The 23,203-nt window shown below is 37.4% G+C and overlaps 1 protein-coding gene across 1 annotated transcript; it reads left to right on the top strand.

Annotated features, from left to right (window-relative positions):
- Positions 1 to 20,521: 20,521 nt before the first annotated feature.
- Positions 20,522 to 21,108, top strand: LOC132612126 (uncharacterized). The gene is made up of 2 exons (XM_060326462.1): positions 20,522 to 20,926; positions 21,064 to 21,108. Exons 1-2 carry the CDS (start codon positions 20,522 to 20,524, stop codon positions 21,106 to 21,108), a joined length of 450 nt encoding a protein of 149 aa, XP_060182445.1.
- The last annotated feature ends 2,095 nt before the right edge of the window (positions 21,109 to 23,203 follow it).

Here is a 23,203-nt window from a genome sequence, read left to right as displayed (position 1 = left end):
AAGGAGTAAAGTAAGTGTGTAGCCGTTTGGCTTATGCAGATGAGGTCGTATAGCAAAATAATGTCTCCGGTTGTTCCGGGGACTCGATAATATAAGTGAAATTAAGGTAAAGTTATTAAGGTAATTGATGAAGTAGAAAGTGAAATAAGAGTGCAGCCATCTGGCTTATGAAAATGAGGCTATATAGCCATATGATGTCTCCGGTTGTCTTCGGAGGCTCTGATGCAGATTCCCGTAAAGTCCGGGGTAAAATAGTTAAAGTAGGTAAAGTGAATGATGTCTCCGGTTGTCTGCGGAGACTTGATGAAAATTCCCGTAAAGTCCAGGGTAAAGTGGTTAAAGCAGGTAAAGTGAATGATGTCTCCGATTGTCTTCGGAGATTTAATGAAGAATTCCCGTAAAGTCCGGGGTAAAGTGGTTAAAGTAGGTAAAGTGAATGATGTCTTCGATTGTCTTCGGAGATTTAATGAAGAATTCCCGTAAAGTCCGGGGTAAAATGGTTAAAGTAGGTAAAGTAAATGATGTCTCCGGTTGTCTTTCGGAGACTTGATGAAAAATTCCCGTAAATTCCGGGTAAAGTTGTTAAAGTAGGTAAAGTAAATGATGTCTCCGGTTGTCATCGGAGACTTGATGAAAATTCCCGTAAAGTCCGGGGTAAAGTTGTTAAAGTAGGTAAAGTAAATGATGTCTCCGGTTATCTTCGGAGACTTGATGAAAATTTTCGTAAAGTCCGGGGTAAAGTTGTTAAAGTAGGTAAAGTAAATGATGTCTCCGGTTGTCGTCGGAGATTTGATGAAAATTCCTGTAAAGTTCAGGATAAAGTCGTTAAAGTTGGTAAAGTAAATGATAAAGTAATTGATAAAATATAGAATAAAGTAATAGTGTAGCCGTTTGGCTACTGATGTTGATGAGATCGTGATAAGCCCAATTAATGACGTCTTCAATGTAATCTTGATTTAACTCGTCTTCGATCTCGACAATCCTACAAAAACAGGTGTATCTGACAATAAAGTCATAAAGTTGTTATGATAAAAATGAAATTAAAGATAAAGTTGGAAATAAAGCCGTTTGGCTTTTAAGGCGAGGCCATAATGGGCCAAATGATGTTTTTTCGGCCATGATTGATAGACTTGATTGTTGGTCTCGCGGCCTTTTAATTCCTGCACTCAAAGAAAAATTCTTAGTTTGGGAGGGGGAAGTTGATTCGTGTTGACTCGAAGCTTGACGTTGTTAGCGCTCCATTCGTCTTGTTTGTTTGGATCTTGTGATCTCCGTACAAGCCTCAGTAGATGAATAGTAGTGAAACAATTGAAAGAAAGTGTTTAATTTAAAAGGTATATATGTAAGTATATGTATAAGGAAAGATATATACGTAGGTGTATGTATGTAAGAATATATATATATGTATGTAAGTTGTAAAATATTTCTGCCGACTTTAGATTGTGACACTTCTGAAACAATTGAAAAGTCATTTGTCTATGATACTTCCTATCTAATCTTGTCGATTTCCAACCATTCTCTTGTTTATATCTTTCAAGATATGCCCCAGTTTTGGGCTCATAAGGGTATACTGAATTTATGTTGTGGTGTGACCGAACCTTATGTAGGTTGCCTACGTATCCCGTCAAGGGAATCAGGTCGGAACGTAGTTCGTAAGGTACATAGAAATGGTTTGAAAAGGACCGAATCCGATGTGGATTGCCTACGTATCCCACCAAGGAAATCAAGTCAGCGTAGTTCTGTTATGTAAAATGGCTAAAGGTTTGTTGGATTTCTGTCTAAATGTGACTGACCCGTGTATTGATAGTCTACGAATCCCGCCGAGGGAATCAGGCCATGCGTAGTTCTCCTTATATAAGGATTTTGGATTTTCTGTTATAATGCAACCGAACCCTATGTGGGCTGCCTACGTATCCTACCACGGTAATCAGGTCAGCGTAGTTCGTACTACGTTAAAGGAAAGGTTGCAAACTAGGCAATCTAATATCATCTTTTTATGTCTTCTTTGACTTGATAGCCTTCATGTTTATATCATTTTCTATCGGCTATTTCAGTTGCTTCCAAGTGGAATCTTGTCTTGTCCTCTAGTTTTCCTTGTTACTCTCTCGAGGTGTACTTGGTTCATTCGTTCATTTTATGTCACGATCGTGAAATTGGCAGATTTGATAATTTGTATACTAAAGTAAAATAGAAAATAACAAATAACAGACAGTTAAGGAAAATCAGAAATGCGTTCATAGATTGGGAAATTTAAGTTCTCAAAAGATGAGGCAAAGCAACAAAAGTTTTTGGGGCACGATTTAAGCCTCAATTTTAAAATCGTGCTATCTCAAAAAAAAGTTCACTACAGTTCAATCTACCAAGACTCTCGGCGAACCAGGGACGGAGTACAAGTCCAATTCTTCAAAGTCTCTCCTGGTTCGACACCCTAGATAGTCGGTGTCTCGGTGTTATGAGTAGTTGTAGCAGTAATCTTCATAGTTGCTTGTCTTTGGATTGTTTTCACGGGAGAAACAAAGGTTGATGGCATGATGGCTTCTTTCACATCTCCATCTTCCTCAACAGTGATCATGTTCAAATCGGCATTTTCATAAGTAGGTAGAGGGTTGTTGTCCACGTTGGGCTGAGCTCCAGTAAGTTGGATTGCTCCTTCCTTAATCAAGGCATCGATTTTGTTTTTGAGCCCATAGCAATCCTCAGTGTCGTGCCCAGCAACTCCAGAATGGTATGCACAACTTTTGGAACCATCAAACCATCTTGGAATGGGATCGAGAATTTTCCCTTCAATTGGTTGTATTACGCCTGCAACTTTCAGTCTTTCGAACAACTGAGCCAAGGGTTCAGCGAACCGAGTATAATTACGGGTACTTTTTATGTCAGGGTTTGGAAGGGCTTTAGGTGCGGTATGTGGTCGATTTTGGTAAGTGGGAGCTTGAACGGATTGATATGGACGTGGGTTTTGATGTGGAGGTGCTCGGGGTTGGTAGTAGTTTGCTTGAGCGTTGTAGACAGGGTAAGGAGATAATGGAGTTTAGTAGGGTTTAGCGTAGTGGTAAGGGTAGAAAGGCTATTGTGGATGGTTAAAGTATGTAATGGCTTGGCTTGGCTTATGTCCTTGGACATTCATGACTGCAGCGACGTCTTCTTCCTTCTTTTTGGTCCCACTGATGGAACCAGATTGAATAGCCTTGTTTACTGCTTGCAAATCAGTAAGATCCTGATTTTTTCCTGATTTGATGCCTTCTTCTAAGGCTTCTCCCATTCGGACAACTTCTGTGAATTTCTGTCCCATCATACCTATCATTTTCTCATAAAGTATGCCAGCCTGGCATTCAATGAAAGTAGCAGTCATTTCTCTGTCATTCATCGGGGGTTGAACCCTGGCTGCTTCTGACTTCCAACACAACGCATATTCGCGGAACGACTCAGTTAACTTCTTAGTTAACTTGGTCATGTAAACTCTATCCGGTGTGATATCGGTGTTAAAACTGAATCTATCCATAAAGTCTTGTGCCATATCACTCCAACCACGCCATTTGCGAACGTCCTGTTGTGTATACCAAGTGAGAGCTTCACCAGATAAGCTTCTTATGAATAGTTTCATCCTGATATTCTGGTCTCTACCTACTCCGATCAGTTTGTCATAATAAGCCCTTAAGTGTGTATGAGGGTCGCCTGTTCCATTAAATGTATCAAATTTCAACGGTTGTAGCCCACGGGTAAATCAACGTCAGGATGGACACACAGATCCTCATATTCTACACTTTTGCTCCCCCTAGCAACTTGAAGGTTTCTCATTGCTTCTTTGAGACTGTGATCTCTTTTAACAACATATCATCCGCCCTCGCTTTTGCCTCCTTTTCCATTTCCTCGTATTGATCCACCTCGGGCTGGAACCTGACCGTTACTAGGTTGGTAAAGGCTTGTGTTTCCGCTGCATATACCGGAGGAACATATTGTGCGTTGGGAGTGACAAAATGTGCCCCTTGTATATGCTGGGTTGGATAAGTTTGGACGGTGGGAGTGTTTTGAAGTGGAGGTGGTGTGTTATAGGTGGTATTTGTAGGTAGTTGGTTTGGTGGGTTTAGAGGAGTAGTTGTAGGTGGTGGATTAGCGTTGGTGGGTAAAGTAATGTAAGGAGTATGAACTAGTGATTGATTTGGTGGGTTGACGGGTGGTGGATTAGGAGTAGCGTACGTAGTGTAGGTGGGTGGTTGACTTTGTGGAGGGGTATAGACGTATGTTGGATTTGGTGGATTTGCGAGGGTGATTGGAGGAAAGTTGTTGTTGGTGGGTGCATTATTTTGTGGAGGAAAGTGTTCAGGAACAGGAGATTCAAGTGATGGCAAATGAGGTGGGTTTGGTGCGACAGTTCTGGGTTCAGGAGGTGGACTTTGGAGTGTAACGGACAAATTGGCCAGGTCCCTAACCCGAGTCAGTTCTCCACGTAGGTCCTCGATCTCTTGAGTCAAGCGGGCGATGTGTTCATCATGTTGAATAGTAGTTCTATGTTCGGAAGTCTCGGGGGGATCACTAGAGATCACGATGTTTTCCAAACCAGTTGAAATAGGTGCGGCTGGATCAGACATAGTAATTTCTTTTCCCTGAACAGCCCAGCTGCGTCGAGGTAAGGATGACGTCTTTGACCTTGTGAGGTAAGGGTGGTCGGCCAGCTCGAGTGTCAACATGAATCAACTCTCTTTGGGAATAAAAATAAAAAGAAACATAAAAGTGCATATCATATCAGCCTCATTAACATATCTAGGTAAAGTCATGATCACGTAAAGTCAAATAAGTCATGTAGCAAATAGAGTCAAATAAAGTCAAACAAGTTGTCAAACAAATATAAACGGGTATATCAAACAATAACGTGTCCTAATATGCATGTGACTTCTTTGCGCCAGAGGTAGGCCTAACGTTTGTTTGAAGGGTAAAGTGTGCCATAATACGTCATCCCGTTGCTTTTGGCTAATTAAACAAGTTCTAATTCCCGAAATAAACTACAAAAGTAATGTAATTTTATTACATACCAAATGAATACAATGTAAAGTATTTCCTAATCTAAGTAAAGTAAATACAATTTTCTATGTCTAAATGTACAGCTCCATTTTGTGGTGTCCTTGGTCTTCGTCGATTGTGGATCACGGACGTACTCCAATGCAGATCCATACCTGTCACAGAAACGTTAGTCATTCTCTCCCTCCTAAGGTTTGATTAGTTAAAGCAAATAGTCGATATTTAGGCACAGTTATCCTTCAAACATGCACATAAAGTATGATTAGTGTCACCCGGGGTCGTGGACCCACTTGGACGTTTGGGTAAAGTCATCTAATGGGCTTAATACACCAAGGGTATTAAGCCTCCTAGGTCATGAAATGTATGCTCCTATTAAAGGTGTTGGTTTAGCTCTATCTTAGGTTGACTAAGAGTTGGTTTCCTACGACACAAGGTTCTCCCAAGTGGACAACTTGGGAGTGGAAAGTCTGTGGCTGTCGACTGCACCGCCGATCGACTAAATCCACAGGATCAATCCAACTAAAGAGTGATTTTGTAGTGCACGGCCGCGAACCGCGAATCCGCTTTAAGTGTGTGAATTTGTGTGAATTTTCCAAGAGTGGAGGAAAATGAAACGAAATGACAGTTTATCAAAGCAGTAACACGTAAACAGTTTATATCAAACAAACAATTAATAGCACGTAAAAATAGTTAACAACAAATAAAGTAATTTAGACAAGCACACAAAGCCTAATTAAACTAAGTCCGTTATGGTTAGAACCTAAGTGTCCCCAGCGGAGTCGCCAAGCTGTTATACCCTATTTTAACCGGAGTCAAAATAGTTTGCAACATCCCGGTAATTCCGGGGTTATTTAAAGTTAGGAGTCGCCACCTAATTATTTATGGTGAATTAGGGCACCTAAAGTTAATTAAAGTAATTATCTAAAGTTGATTTTATTTTAAAGTCTACGAAACCAAATGATTCTAGGTACGGGTTCAATTAATTTAAAGAGAAGGTATTAGGCATCCTTTAAATTCCATTAATAATGGTTAACCGACCAGAGTGATGTTAATTAGGCTAAGTGTAAATGTGAAAAGAAATATTTAAAATCTAGGCGTTGAGAGGGACAGAATTAACTAAAATATATTCAAAGAAAGGGAACGTTTGTATCAACTTCATTTGAAAAGGGCCCTAGTGTGACTTACAAACATATATCTTCTATTTGAAGTTGACATTGACGATAACCATTGGATTTTATAAAATACCGAGTTTGTCGTGCAAGGGACTTGGAAGCAAAAACTTTAAGGTGAATTTTCAGAGGGATTAGATTTTGTCAAAAAAAAAAAAAAAAGACCACTTAGTAAGATAAGCGTTTTAGTGGAAAACACTTGGGGAAAACTCCAAACCTAAGTAACTTTGTTCACTATTAATTAAGTAGAACCTTAAATGAAGCTGGTTATTAACCATAATAACTTAAGCATTGCTAGTGTATTTAATTAGACATGATGTGAGTATATTTTAGTGCAGCTAACATGTTTAGGTCAACCAACAACGTGAATGAGACCAAAACTACCTTGTTATTTAGCTAAAGTAGTAAACAAACCAGAAGACAAATACTGATTACATAATTCAACAACAGGTTATCGTCAAGCAAGTATAACACAGGTAGAAAAAAAAGCAGACATAAGCAGAGGAAACGAAATTAAAAGAAAAGAATCCCCGCCAGGAAGATCAAAATGAAAGATGCTGCAACTATCTTTTTCTCTTCCTCTTGTTGCTTTGGTTCAGAGATATTTCAATAGAATGAAACAGACGAGGGAAATGGATGCAAGTTCGGGCCTTGCGGCATCATCGAGTCTCAAAACGGAACTCCTCGCGGCTCCGGCAAATCATGAAACAAAAAGAAAAGACATTAGAAAAAGGATATCGAAATGCGGTAGATGAATAAAAGAAGAGTAGAACATCACAAAGAACTGGAATTGCATGTTTCAGGCCAAACTTAGATGAACCTCAACAGATTAGGACGCTGGGTCAGTGATCATTCATTTGGCATACAAAATATTAGTGTCAAATTGACAACCATATATTATTAAGATATAAGAAACCATGTAATACATAACTATAAACTTCAAAGCAACTGAAGATTAAGGTCTTAGGCATAGAAGTTCTATTTTTTAGCTAATAACCTGTTTCTTCCTATCAGTGCAGTTGAAAAGAAAAAATCAGAGGGCATCAACTCTATCCTTAACTGTTCAGTCCCGAATTTCAGAAGAGACCAATATCTCAAGTGAAGAATGAAAAAACTTAAACAACCCAACTAAAATCTTTTCATTTCTTTAAACAAATCAGGAAAGGGAGACTGAAAAGAAATAAAGTTGAACTCAGGAAACAGATTCAATTAGCAGTTATAACAAACAGTTCACAAGGCTCGTTATTCAAAACAAAACAGAGCCAAAATTATATGATTAGAGCTAACTTGCATCCATACTAAATGAATGAGCTACAAACACGCCAATCACTCACCGACTAACATTAATTACTCAATAACCACAAATATCACATAATAATCAGAATTAAAGGCTGAAATTGAAAGGGAGAGGATTGAGGATTACATACTAAAGCAGAAATAAAATTAAGAACAGAACTAAGCTACGGGAATCTGAAAAACAAACAGAACTAAATGAAAACAAACTAAGATGAGGAAACTATGACTAACCAGACCAGCAACTATCATTTAGCATTAATCGAATTCGACTTAAACCACACAGCGATGATATAGTAAGCTAACCTAAGTCTCAAGCTAGCCATTCAATATGAATCCTACCAACCTAAACGAACAGCCATGACCTTGTAGACCGACATAAATCTCAAACTAACCAGCCAACATCAATCATATCCGTTTAAACAAACAGCTAGGACTTTGTCAGCTAAAAAGAGACTTCAATTAACCAAACATCAACTTCAATAACAACAACTACCAGTACCTTAGTATGGTTAGGCAAGAATTAAAACATGCCTAAACTAATAATTAAGCAACTAATCTGACTGAACAGGACGAGCAGTTAACTCAAACATGCATACATCAGTAATTCAGGACACACGACCATCATATAGATAAAATACAAAATAAACTAAAAGGAAAGAAAATCACCTCTTTCGGGTGCAGTGAACAGGGTGTGGGAGTCTCGATCTACCCTCGATTTTTTAAAGTAATAGCCGAAGAACAAAACGATTTAATCTTTCAAGTGGGTGTTCCCAAATATAGTGATTGAAAGAAGTGTAAAATGTTTAGGAAGGGTTCAAGTGGCTGAAAAAGAACTCTACTCCCGAACAATTCTGTATCTCGGGTTGAAACAAAACAGAAACTCTTATCTCGGTAGTGTCCAAGAGCAAATCATAATGATTTAAATAGTATGAATTTTTGGGGGATAAGCTGTGGACTAAAAAAAAACCCTCTTCGGCTGATGACTTAAGATGATATTTATTGGTGAAAATTGAAACTCTAGGGTTTCGTTTGGGCGGGAATTGAAATCAAATTCGTTCCAAAATCAGAACTTTGGGCTTGATTCACGTGACTTGCTTCGTATTTATGGCCGAAATGGATCGATTTTTCTGGTCTATGTGAATCGATTGTGTTTTGAAGCGAAAATGGGAGGACTTTTATTTGTCAACGACAGAGCAAGCACATGCAAAGTAGATATAGGGACGTCTTTTGTATGGAAATGGTGTGGACAAAGGCTTTCCATGGCTAAAGGCATCTGGGTTTTTTCTAGAAATGGGAGGGAGAGAGGAGAGAGGAGAGAGACGAGAGAGTGGGAGAGGCATGGAAGAGAAGGGGAACTGATCGTTCATTAGGTTTAGGGGTTAAAAGATTGGGCCGGTCGTCGGGTCGGGTAATGGGTTGTTCCGTTTGGGTTGATCTGTTGGGTGATTTTTAGTTGGGCTGGACGTGTAAGCTGTTAAATGGTGTGGGCCGGGTCCGTTAAATGGAATAATGGTGAGCTGAGTTGTTTTAAAGGGTAATGGGCTTGTCGTTTTGGGCTAATAATTTGGCTGAAATTGTGGATCCTCCCTCCTTTATTAATTTTTTTTTTCGCTTTTAATTTAATAACTAGTAACTAGTACAATATATATTACGTGAAGATAAATAGTAATTAATATATAGAAAGTAAAGGATTTAATAAAGTAAAATTAATTTATCGAGTGAAAATCCTAAAATGAAACGTTGACGAACCATTTAAAATTTGTGGTAAAGTAATACTAGTAATGTTGAAGTAAAATAGTGAAAATGAAAGTAGAGATATTAATAGTAGTAGAAATAAAAAAAATAGTGAAAATAAAGTATTTAGTTCGTCAATAAATTTAGAAGCCCGAGAAAATAAATTGGAATAAAGTAGGGATAAAATTGGGTGTCAACAATTCCTGCCTGGACTCACACAGGTGTCTCTATCTGCATTGGGGAGCATCACAAGAGACTTGTAAGTATATATTTTTTCATACACTCTTAAATTTTTTATATTTACTACTTGAAAAATACTACTTGAAAATTGGTTTTGCAAGGTGTTTTTTGCAGTTCTTGATTCTGGTTTACCTAGGTCTATATATTGTTATTTTCTTGATTACTACATTGTTGTCTTTCTTGAATTATTTAGGTTTGTCTATTGTTGGTTATACTGCTATTGTTCTTGGTGTAATTTTCTGAAATGAGTAACTTTTGCATAGGCTGTTGCAAAGGGTCGAGATACAACACCAGGTGAGGTACATTTGCACGTTCATACACATGATCATGATGGAGAATCTTTTGTTGATGAGCGGGCCCGAGCTGTCCATGTAAGTTCAAAATTTTATAATTTCAGAATTAAACTAATGAAAAACTTAAGCCTTATATGATGACTTTAGTAAATAGCCCGGCTGCAAATATGCAGATAGTATTTTCTGGTACTGTGCCCTCAGCTTGAGATAACACTCTTTAGCAACTTACTGCAAGGAAATCCTTAGCAATACCAATTGCACTTCACTTTATAGTTAGATCATTGACACAACTGATTATCTTTGTGATAGTATAATCCATGCATTGCACTGCTTTTTCCTAGCTGCTGTAAACAACAGTGTTTTGCCCAAGCAGTACTGCCCATTTTCATCTGATCTGCACAAATGATGCACTGATTCCCTCCAGCTGCTTCAAGTAGCAACATGTGAAATCATCTGCAACTTTGTGAACCTGCAGATCAGAAAACCAGCAAGCCCAGGCTGCAGCTGCTTCCCAAAGTATGTTCCTTCGTGTGTGTCCCCAACTGTCCATATGAACTCCCTTTCGTCCATATTTTCCATGCATAGGATCAGTGACCAGTACCAACTGCAATAATAGACACCAGCTGCTAGCTGCACTGTGTGGTCTGGTGGAGCTGTAGAAAAGTGACTCTCTCCATACCAATGTACCTTTCCATTTGCTGTATATTGATCATTTATACTTGAAAAACCAGTTTGTCACCTCAACTTGCATTATTTCCCATGTCATTGTAAAAAAACAACAGCTGCTTCCTGTTGTTTTGACAGTTCCATGTAGACTAAGTACCTGCTGTCCATTGATATTTCCTCTGTGCATTTGACCTAAGATCAGTGATACCTGCAAAAAAGAAAACTTTATTAGTGAATAAAAATATCACCATGTTCTCCTCCAAAAAGACTTGAACATGATGATCATATGTCTTTTTCAGTCCAACACCAACAAACTTGTTGTTTAGCAATGAATATCCTCCTGTTCTTCATATGAGCCAGTTCTAATCAATCTCCACCTCTTCAAACCAAACCAGTCCCACAATATACACCAGCTTTGAATATAGTACCCTCCTCCTGCTTAGTGTCAAGCTTTCAGACTTGCATGTCAATAAGCTTTTGAGCATACCACTTCCATATGAACATGATATGCACTATAAAAATTGTTCTTATATCACATCCTATGCACCTAGGATCAAGAGAACAAAGATAGAAATCCACCTTGAACCACCCTTGCACCAGCAAAAAACAAAACGGATACAAGCAGTAGACTTCATCTGTGCTGGTTTTCCTATCACACCAGCAATTTCACCAGCAGCTAGCCTCCAAGCCAAAATCATTATTTCTCCATGGATCAGTAATATCAAGCTTCTGGTGTTTATTCCTTGCTACAAACCAGCAAACACCTCCAGCCTTGTCTGCACAGTCTTTTTTTATTTTTTATTTTTATTCTTTTAATCCTTGTGTTCCCCTCCTGACTCACAGCAGCAGCAGCAACAAGTGATGCATTTATGCAACCTTGTGCCTGTTAGTCTCTATAACTTGTACACCAACATCAACCAAACCAAGTCCGCAAAGTGACAACACTAGCCTGTTCTTGTGATGCAGTGGAACCAGCTGCTAGTTGCCCTATTCAAACTCCCATAGCTGTGAATGAGTTTTGAAGTTACATGCCTATTTATACAAAGTTGTTAGGATTACTTGAATGGCTCATTATTCTTGCATTGTTCTGCATGTTGAATTGTTGATAAAGATCTCTACTTGGTCCCCTTATGAATGTGCTTATGCATAATTTGCTTTTTGTTAGGTATATCAATTTTACTTTTTATTTATGAAGCTGCATATCCTATTGATGTTGGTCAATTTACTTTTGCTTGATATAAACAGTCTACTAGACAGGAAGAACTGAAAAGTAGTATCAGTAATGACTTAAATCAGTAGGAAAATAGCCTGAAATTGTCCTTCTATTTGTTGTTTAGGAACTCTAATTGTCTTTGTTTTCATGTTCTGTTACTTGACTGTGAGACAGTGTATATGATCATTTATATCCAAGTTGTATGAAACTCTTTTTTGCTGGTCATCATGAGACTTCAATTCCAACAAAAAATGGATAAATATCTGCTCCCTTATCTTTGGAATTCATTTCTCTTTTTATTTGGTAAAATTGAATGGTTAGTATTCTTGATGTTTTAATTTCACTACTTATTACAGGAAAGATATCAAGAAATATTACGGGAAAAATCACAGTCTCAGTCTGATATTGATCAATGTGAAGCATATTACGAAGCTGCTGGGGGAACAAGGAAGAGAAGAATATATGGTCTTGGATCTCAAGCACAAAGTTATTATGGGCCGAATCTTTGCGTCAATTCTGGCTTTAATGCTTCAGCATCAGCACCACCTTCAACTTCTCAATCAGCACCGGCAGAAAATATGGAGGAGTTAGTGATGCGATTGATTCCTACACTGACTGAACGCTTGCTTCCTTTATTTATTGAGAAGGCACGCGGAGTGATTTCTTCACCATCACATCATCCAAATACTCCTATTGAAAATCCATCAGTTGTGACACCCATAGTGCCTCCTACTACTGCTGCTAACGTTGACGATGTTGATCCTTTAGTTTCTGATGATGATCGCAGTCCTTCACCCATGCATTAGTTTTTTATGTTATCTATGTTTTTGTTGGAAAGAAAAAAATTATGCACTAACAATACTTGACGGATGTGGGTTCTTTTGGTAGTTGATAGCTTGGCCTTGTCGGTGTTTTGGACTTAACGATGAGGATTTCAATATTGATACGCTCAAATTACACCTATTAATGATGTAAAGCGGACGTTGTCAAATATAGTAACCCAACAAGGTTGGGGTCGAATCCCATAGGGAATATGGAGAGAAAAGAGTACTAATCGTATGCGATACTAGTCATTAAAGGCTTTAATCCTATTCCTGATAGTTTGAAATAGTTGTTGAATAATGTAATTAAGTATTTTGGCTGAAATTGTATTTAATGCGAAATAGAGACTAAGGTTGTGTTCCCCAATTTGATTAGATATTATGCTTCAGGTTTCAATGTGATATATTTCTAATGGTTGTTCTGTGAATATGCACTTGGTCTCTTAAGAACTTCTTAATGTTTTCCAACAATTAAGTCGTATTTCCTCTTTATGATTCTTCCGAATGTAAAAGAGTTGCAATCGAAGAATGACCAAAAATGCCAATTTAGACTTGTTCTCATCCCTAAGTTAGTCTATTAAACGAGGGTTAACGCCTCGAGTCATTGTCATTGAATCTTACCAATACTAACTTTCTTTCCCAAGAAAATTTAATATAATGGCTTAGGATAATGCTTGCAATCATCACCCAACGCTAAATCACAAAAACTGAATGAATACCAACAACCAGTATGCATATATCAATAATAGAAACCCATTCACATAATATCCATCATGGGATTCACAACCTTAGCTTTAAAATTAGCTACTCATAATCTTAACTAGCAAAGAAAGCTTAAAAGTTGACATAATATACTTACAATGCAACTACAAGGTGGAATGGAAGTGAAGTAGTTGCCTTAAATGCTCCAAAAACTTCTAATATGAAAAACCTAGAGTTTATGCTCTCAAAAATATATCTGGCTGCTGAATTAAAACCCTACATTAAGTATTTATAGAGCCACAAATCGCGTCAAGTTTCTGGACAAAAGTGCCCTTACGCGGCCTAGTTACGGACCGTAACTCAGGTTACGGTCCGTCCTTCATTTCGTCATTTGTCCACTTGTTGTTACGGCCACCATGCGACGGACCGTAACCTGTGTTACGGTCCGTCCTTCTGAAGCGTAACTTGTGACATTTACTTGGTAACTCTCTGGAATTTTGGCTGATGCTACGGTGAGATGTGACGGACCGTAACATGAGTTACGGACCGTATCACCACATCGTAACACTGATGTTTCCAATGAAAACTTTCTGGAAATTTGGCTCCTGCTACGGTTCAATGCTACGGACCGTAACATGAGTTACGGACCGTCATTTAGCTCCAATTTGTCCGTTTTTCAGCATTTCATCTCATTTCCGATTCTTAGTTAACCTACCCTATAAAACACAAAAACAATGTAAAAACACTTAAAAACAAGCAACACTTCTAGTTACAAAGGCATAAAATGTGCCGAAATTCACGGCACATCAGATATCTATTTTGAATCTTTTTTGTAAATGTTATTTTATGTGAATGTCAGTTATTTTTAAGGGTATTTGTTAATTTAAATTTGGTATGTTTCAATAGCTGTATTTAAAATAAATAAATAAAAATATTTTTAGAACAAAAATATTTGTGACAGATTTGCGACGGATTTTGGTCGTTGCTAGAGGGAAAACAGTAGGCTACGGACTGCGACAAACATTGTATTGTCACTAAATGTCGGGCATAAATAATTCAAATATTTTGCAACGGATTAGCGACAAAGGTTTTCGTCGCTAATTTACTAAAACGACAAAATGAAATATGAAATTAGTCACGGAATTCATAAAAATAGCGACAAAATATTTCGTTGCTATAATGTGGAACGGATCTCATACGTCACTACTCCGTCGCTAAGTTTGCTACGGATTTCATTTTTCCGTCACTAAGAGGTTAGCAACGTGCATAATCGTAACAGACGACTTTCTGTTGCTAATCTGTTGCAACACATGTTTAGCGACAGATATATGTTGATTAGCGACGGAATACGTCCGTCGCTAAACGCTATTTTTTTTGTAGTGATGGAACATGGTAAGTCACCTCTGAATTGTGTGCTGAGGGACTTATTATGGAACATGGTAAGTCACCTCAGAGTTGTGTGTGGAGGGGCTGATATGGAACACCGATATTACAATACTTGTAGATGATTGGGTCCTCTGAGCCGTGTGCGGAGTGACGGTGCTTGGACTCCCATGGGTTGTGCTACCGAGGAGTGGAGGAATTCCGTCGTCGGAGTACAAGAGTATCACTGTATTGCATTTGCATTTGCATTTCATACATTACATTTGAATGTTGATGGATTGTCTTACTTCGTTGATGTTTGTTGCTATCACCTTATTAACTATGAATGGTGTGACTTGATACTGTATTGCTCAAATGTTGGAACCGGATTCTTGAGAATTGTTTCCCATTTGGCTAAATTGAGATACGTGGTTGAACTACTTGCTACTGGATTGTGTTGGACTAAATTACTTGTTAGGTGAGTATGATCCTTCTTCCCTTCCCTTTTACTGTGCATATGTGATCTAATTATTGTCGGCCGATGATATCTACTTAGTACCATTGTGGTGTACTGACCCTACTTCCCTGTACTCTTTATTTGAGTGCACAGTATGCATTGGGTGAGACATTGACCCCTCGTCAGTGGTCCCGAGGCAGACTCGATAGCTTTCCAAGGTGAGCATATGGGACTCAGCTACTCGGATTGGCTATTCTTCATCTTTGTCTCATCTTCTTCCATGAGACATTTTAATTATGTTTTAGACTTATGTTATCAGACTTTTGGACATGTATTTATGATTAGTGCTCTTGTACAATCCAGATCATGAGATTCGGGGTGTAGTTCTTCCGCACTTATTATTTATAATATGAAATTCCAGACTTAGTATTATTTCTGTTATTGTTAATTCTGTAAATTGATTTAATGGTCGAGATAATCGATTAAGTTGAGACGGATTCACCTACTATAGTTGTTACACCTTGGAAATTTCATGTCGTCGTGTAGTGAATGAACCAATGCGAGCTTAAGGGGAATAGGAAGTTCTTAAGACTATAAGACGGATATTTAGTGGTCTTAGAATGCATACGTTAAGATAGAATGCATACGTTAAGATTTTGAACTTATATGAATTGATGAAATAAGGATTGATAAGGATAAGTGGAGTATAAGTGGGGTTTAAGAAAGGTTTCGTAAATTATTGCGTTAAGGAATGTTTGGTAAGGCCTTGAGTATGAGTTATAGGGATGTTTAGATCATATATGAAGTACTAAACAAGTGTTAAGAAGGTTGTATAAGGATTGGAGATCAAAAGAAACGACGAGGACAACTTTGGAAAAACTGCGAGTTACACGACCACATTATACGGACCGTAGAACTTTATACGGACCGTATAAGGGTCCGTATAACCCAACAGGAAGTATGTCTTCCATGGTGGTGAACCACGGACACTTATACGGACCGTACAATTTTATACGGACCGTATAAGTGGTCCGTATAAGTCTCGACAGGCTGAGTAATTCCAAGTATTTAAATGTGTTCCCACCTCATTTTATTCATTCTACTCACTTCTTCACTTCTCTCCAAACTTCTAGAATATTCCATACATTCCATTTTCAAGAATACAAGGGAAATCAAAGGTTCATACCATAAATTCAAGTGAATAGAGCGCAAGGAAGCTCTTTGGGGTCGCTAGAGTCAAGAAATCCCTTGGGAGTTGAAGCTAGGGTTTTCTTCAAGTGAAGTATTGCCAACCAAAACTCGTTCCTACACATTCAAAGGTGAGTTTCATGATTATTCCATGTTGTTTAAAGTATTATAAAGTTGAAACACTTGGATTATGGAAGAAGATGGAAAAAGGGGTTACAAAATATGAAATTGTGGTAATTGTGAGTAGTAGATTAATATGAATCATGATTATTGATATGTTGTGATTTTAATTACGTCATGAATGATGTTAAAAACATGATAGGAATATTAGATGAGAATGAATGTGATGTTGTGCTATGATCATGATTATGGGTGACCTTGAGAGGAAATTGTGGGGATTGGATGATGATGAATTTGATAAAAGTTATTGATGACGATATTATGAATGTTGTTATTGGCGTTTGGGAGTTGATATATGATATGGAGAAAGTAGTATCAATAAAGGAGATGCTGCCCAATTTTCTTTAGCTTTAGTAAGCACGTTAGTGTAATCGATTAGCTAATATTAATGTGAATTCTCTTGAAGGTAGAAATGTGGGCATTGGAGGAGAACAAGCAAGCGATAGATTAGTTAAACGAAAAAGGTATGTAAGGCTAGCCCTTTCCTTCTAAGGCATGAATCCTATGGCATGATTTTTCCTTCTTCTCCATGAATCTCCTACAGTCCGGAAAAAAACTGAGAGTCTATGTTCATAAATAGCCACATGAGATAAGAGATACATTATGAGCACAATAATGATGATGATGAGCTTAAGTCTAACGATTCTAAAGTTCATGATATGATGTCCCTACAAAGCTAATGATTCTTATTATGATCTATTGATGTTGTTCGTTGTATACACTCACCTTATATGCTAATTCCTTCAAGGTGAGGCAGAATGCTTATGAATACTCCATAATGGAATCGGGGGTTTACGACCTTACGTCATCGTGACAGATATATTGTTTGTCCTGAGTTCTATGTATGATATTAATGATAAATGTATGATGATGTCAAGTTATGATAAGATTATGATATGCCTATGAGATGTGTAATAATGATAAGTTATGATGATTATATGACGATACGATTCCACCGCGCCTAGTTGGCCGGGCATGTCACCGCGAAGGCGAGCTGCATACGATTCCACCATGCCTTAATGGTCGGGCATGACACCGCTAAGGCGGGCTGCTATGTTTACACCAAGCCTAGAGGGTCGGGCATGATCACCACTAGTGGGCGGCATATGATGGTTACCCGGACGCGGGTTAACGACGATGAGTCATATGATACGATGTATGCGCTATGAGGACACATGTACTATGATTATACATATATATATATATATATATATATATATGATATATTTATGAAATGTATCCACCTTAAAAGTCACGCAGGTTATATCCTCATCTTATGACTTATGATTTCTCTAGTATGCTCATTTCATTCATGTCTTACATACTCAGTACAATGTTCGTACTGACATCCTTTTTTCTTTGGATGCTGTGTTCATGCCCACAGGTAGACAGGAAGGTAATCCAGACTCGTAGAGGTTATTAGCAGATTGACAGGAGCACTCCATTATTCCGGAGGTGCTATTTGGGGTTATTCTTTTGTGTATATATGTATGTATTTTGGGTAGACGAGATCCTGTCCCGTCCATATGTCTAGTACTCTAGTAGAGGTTCGTAGATACTCATGTGTGGGTATTATGGTCTCACTATGTTACTATTGTATTTATATTATTATTTTGATAGCCGAAGGACTTATGTATATAAAAGTAATTATGTTTCCAAATGAAAAATGGTTTTCCCTATGATTCAAGTATAAATAAATGAATGCACGCTTAATGAATATGATGAGTAATAGAATGAGTGGTGCTCGGTGGTTAGTCCTGGGTACCCGTCATGGCCCCTAGTCGGGTCGTGACAATAGTGGGGTTTGGTAGGTGCCCGCGCGCTCCATGAAAATGGGGCGTGACATTTCCTTTGATATTTGAGTACAAAGGCTTAAAGGGATTTTCTTTTTCTTGATTTTCAAATTTTAAACTAAGTTTTATTGGATCTCAAGAGATTCGGACTTGAAACTCCTATTTCAAAGGGTTCAAAACCCTAATTCTTTACATCTAAATATATATCTCCTTCTCCTTCATTTTTTTGGACACCGATGGGAATCGATTTTATACGAAGAAATGAATTTTGATATAGCAAAACTTAGATCTTTGTATTGAGAGAATTTTTCTATTTGTAATGTTAGTACTAGCAACTCTATTAATCGCTTGATATCAATTATTTTTTATTTTATTTCCCATTTTAAAGTTGTAGGATAATGTAATGGAGTTTCAATTTCAAATTTTACATGTTTCAACGTAAATGTTCCTCGTAAAACCAACAGTTTTTCTTAATTAACTAATATTCATTGACGTTATAAAAAAATTTGCATTACGAAGTTACATTTATTTGTTATAGTAGGTAACCTGCTTAAGTGTACCTAATTTGTGACCAGCTAATTAATTTTGAAATAAAGTTTGAAAATATGTGTACCCAAAACAAGCTGATATTACAATGATACAATCTAATTAGTATATCCCTGCTCTTCAAACTCTACTTTAGGACATGTTCAGTATACTCTACTACACTAATTTATAATTAAGTTCTTACCAAATAATATACTATTTGAACAATCTTTTTAACTGATCCATTTCTTCAAAATATGATCGCACTACCTCTCAAGCAAATTAGTATTCATCTTCTCCCATAAAAGAAACTATCAATCAATCATGGCTAACATGTTACGAGCTAATCAAGCAGCTAGGGCTACTAGGTTTATAGTTCCAATCGTTTATTGCGAGTGGACGCGCAATTTCTTGGCAAGTGCTTATGCTGCTAATGGTTGTGCGGATTTTTCTCCTGGCAGTCCTTCCGGTAGCATATAAGCCTTGTGTTGTCGATTTTGTGATTGTCACCAGAATTTCCACCGTAGCCTGGATATCGACAACCACCAACCTCATCCTGCACGATAACCATCATAAGCGCAATAACAATTGTTGGAGGTGGAGGCCATTAGTGTAGTAGAGTGTACTAAACATGTCCTAAAGTAAGTTTGAAGAGCAAATATATACTATTTGGATTGTATTAATGTTATATCAATTTATTTTGGATACACATATTTTAAAGCTATATTTCAAAATTAATTAATTGGCCATAAATTGGGTACACTTAAGCAGATTACCTACTATATCAAATAGATGTAACTTCATGATAGAGATAATGGATCAAAAACCACTAAACTATCACGTTTTTTTTAGTTTCATACTTAAACTATGTCTAGTTTACGTTACTCCCCTGAACTATTACTTTGATCAGGTGCTAACCCCTCCCCCCCCCCCCCCCCCTTAACTATCACATTTTTCTTAGTTTCATACTTACAGTATGTCTAATTTACGTTTCTCCCCTGAAGTATAACTTTCAAATTCTAACCCTTCACCCCCCCCCCCCCCCAGTACACTCAGGTGCTAAACCTCCTGGTCATTACATGTTATGTAACATTTGTTCACTCTCCCAAAAAGTTTTTTAAAATGTCAAGTGGCACTACACGTGTTTTTTTTTTTTTTTTTCAGATTTCATTTAGATTAATGATTTTAATTATAATATTTGGGTCAAACAGCTAGTGCAACAGGAGATACTACAGTACTTGGGATTTGTAAAGGGGGAATTACCAATCATGTATCTGGGAGTACCTTTAAGTACTAAACGACTATCTATTATACAATGCAAACCCCTTTTGGATAAAATACTAGGCAGAATAACTAGTTGGACCTTTAAGTTTTTATCTTATGCTGGAAGGATACAATTGATTAAAAGTGTATTATTCTCTATACAAATCTTTTGGTCCCAAATATTCACTTTACCTAAGAAAAGCATCCAATTGGTGGAGAACACTTGTAGAATATTCTTGTGGACAGGTGGTGTTGAAGTAAATAAGACTGCACTTATAGCATGGGACAGGTTATGCCTCCCCAAGTCAGCAGGAGGACTTAACATTCTTGATCTGTTTGTTTGGAACAGAGCTGCTATGTGTAAGCTATTCTGGAATTTATGTCAAAAAAGGACAAATTATGGATAAAATGGATACATTGCTACTACGGGAACAATGGGGTCTGGATGATTCAACCTGCACAGGCATCTTGGATGGTGCAGAAAATTCTTAGAGCAGCTACATATTTGGGCCAGTTAGGAATGCAGGAACAGGATCTTATGTAAATCCAACAGTTCTCCATAAAAAGGATGTACAAGCAGTTCAGAGGTGACTTTCCAAAAGCATGGTAGATAGTGTGCCTCGATGGATTTTTATATTATACTTAGCAATCCATGGTAGATTACAAACCAAAGATAGAGTGGCCAGATGGAATGAAATAGAAGATCTATCCTGTCCACTATGTGCTGGCCAATCCGAGACACTAGAGCATTTGTTTTTTCTCTGTCCAGTGTCAGGAGAGATTTGGAGAAGAGTATTACGTTGGCAAGGGATTACGAGGATTCCAACAACGTGGTGTGATGAAGTAAACTGGGCTATGAACAACGCAAAGGGGAATTCAGTTGAGGCACACATTTATAAGATGACTCTGGCAGCTGGTGTGTATTTGATATGGAAAGAGAGAAACCTAAGGCACTTTCAGCATAAAAGCAACAGCATCAGCACTTTGACTGCTACAATTGTGCAAGAGGTATATTGTAGGGGAGCTATGCAAAGGAAGCTAATGGGCCGGATGCAACGTCTAGACAGATGTTCATACTAGAATTTTGGGATCAACCAACAGTTTTGTTAGCATAACTTTTGATAGTTAGTTGGTAATTTGAGCAGGGAGTAGCACCAGGGTCATGGGGCAGTTGTCCATACCTTGGTTAGGATACATGTACACAACTCTTACTTGGTTTGTGAATAAAAAAGTTAACTTACCAAAAAATTATAACATAAAATCTAACTAAGTAAGTACAATTAGAGAAAAACAAAAGTTAAAAGGAACTAAAAGTTAAAAGGGAGATAAGAAAGGATAAAGAGAAAAACATAAGGACGTCACTTTTGCCCATTTCACTGAGAGCTCTGACTGTAGAGAAATTGAAACAGAGTAGTTCTCATTTGGTTCGATTTCACAGTGTCTTGGTTTGGAATGTGTGAATCAAGTATCATGAATAAAAAATCCTTAAACGGGCTGAAGAACATGGGTTCACGCCCCTCACGTGCCTTTACAGAGGTTGTTACACGCACTTTGTCATCTGTCAAGCCATAAGGAGGGGGGGGGGGGGGGGGGGGGTTAGCACCTGAAAGTTATAGTTTGGGGGTAGCATAACTTAGACATAGTTTAGTGTGAAACTAATAAAAATGTGACAGTTTGGGGGGTTTGATCCATTATCTCATAAAAATATGTTTTCTAGTTTGTAATTAAAATAGATTTTCCACAATTATAAATAAAAGTATACTACATATTTTTTTGTAGTAGAGAGTTGTAGAATTGTTTAGAGTTTTATGAGATTTTGAATAACATTATTTTCCATCAAACTCTAGATTCCTGCCCTAATATTGGAGTTTCATTTGAATCCCTGCCGTTGAAAGTGTTGACTTCCACAAAATTTACTTGAGAAAGAATGATTGCTCGTTATATTCCAATTTATCAAGTAATTAATGAATTTGGTTGTGCTTTGGCCAATTATAAGGTAATAGTAGTAGAAAAGAGAATGGGTTTTTTTAAAAGGATTGGCCGCAATCGCGAAGGTCTTTAGTCTTCAATGGTTTGGGATAGCAGACAATGTTCTGCGATTATGAAAAGAGATTTCGAGATACCAAATGTTGTTCTAATTAGAGGGAATAAAATACGTGTTGCACTCTTTTTTTCTTAATTAATATTTTATCCCAATTGAGTTTTCCTGGTAAGATTTTGATAATGCAGCACTCAGAGCGGATTATAAGATGTGCGCACTCCTTTTGCTTCACTAGGTTTTAACGAGACACATTATCTAAAAATATCCGGGAGGGGGGGGGGGGGGGGGGGGGGGGGGGCGTTATGAATTAATTGTGTGGATGGTTTATTCAATGACCTCGTTAAAATACATGTACCTTATTAATGTATCACTTAAGATTTGTATCTTTGTAAAAGGTATTCTTCATCTTTGTAGATAACACACTTAAATACACTTGAAATAAGAAAGTCTTCTCCTCCTCACTACAGTTCTTTATATATTTTGTGCTATATTATTTTAGTTGCTCTAAATTTACAACAAGATAGATATTTTCATTCATATATTTTTATCTCTCTAAAAAAAGTCATAACAGTGGTATCAGAGCTTAATTCTATTAATATTTCCTTACTTTTAGCCTTTAAAGACTTTTGAAACTTGCGGTCTAAAACAAACCATAGAAATTTGTGCGGCTAGAAATCATTTCATTAAGGATAAAAATATAAATTTAAAGTTGAATTGTTACTAAACGGAAAGGTGTCATTCTTCCTATGACTGACTAAAAGAAAAAGTGTCATACAATTTGGGACAGAGGGGGTAACATATTCTTCAATTTCAAGTATACAAGCACACAATTTTGTTGAATAAAGTTTTATTTAACCCTTTTTTATGACTATGGCGTCTGGGTCAGTTTTCGCGCACATCGACCAATTTCATGGAGATGTCGGCTACCTTCCACCAACATAGGTATCGAGTCTGTCTAACAAGGCTTTGCCAAATGGAAAAGACAAAAAAAATCTAGTGTTTTACTTCGCTAAAAATTGAACTTGAGATCTCATGGTTTCAGTTTTTCTCTCTTATTTAAACTATTTTATTAATTCAATACGTTTTCGATTGAAAACTATTTTGACCCAAAAGTGGGGTCTAATGGTCAATAAAATGGATATGAGATTTCAATTCAAATTATACCGAAGGCAAAACAATTAGGTAATTCATTTCATTTTGCTAAAATCTTGATGAGCAGAATTACCCAGTATATATGCTGATAG

Source organism: Lycium barbarum, chromosome 9, assembly GCF_019175385.1.
Source record: "Lycium barbarum isolate Lr01 chromosome 9, ASM1917538v2, whole genome shotgun sequence".
NCBI lineage: Eukaryota > Viridiplantae > Streptophyta > Magnoliopsida > Solanales > Solanaceae > Lycium > Lycium barbarum.
Note: the sequence above shows the minus strand (reverse complement) of the source record. Positions and strands in the feature narration are given on the sequence as shown.

Excerpts from the sequence above, each read along its gene's own strand:
- LOC132612126 (XM_060326462.1), top strand. The coding sequence starts at position 20,522 with ATGGTAGATAGTGTGCCTCGATGGATTTTTATATTATACTTAGCAATC. Across the intron at positions 20,927-21,063 it reads CTGCTACAATTGTGCAAGAG|GGAGTAGCACCAGGGTCATG; the intron begins GTATATTGTAGG and ends TAATTTGAGCAG.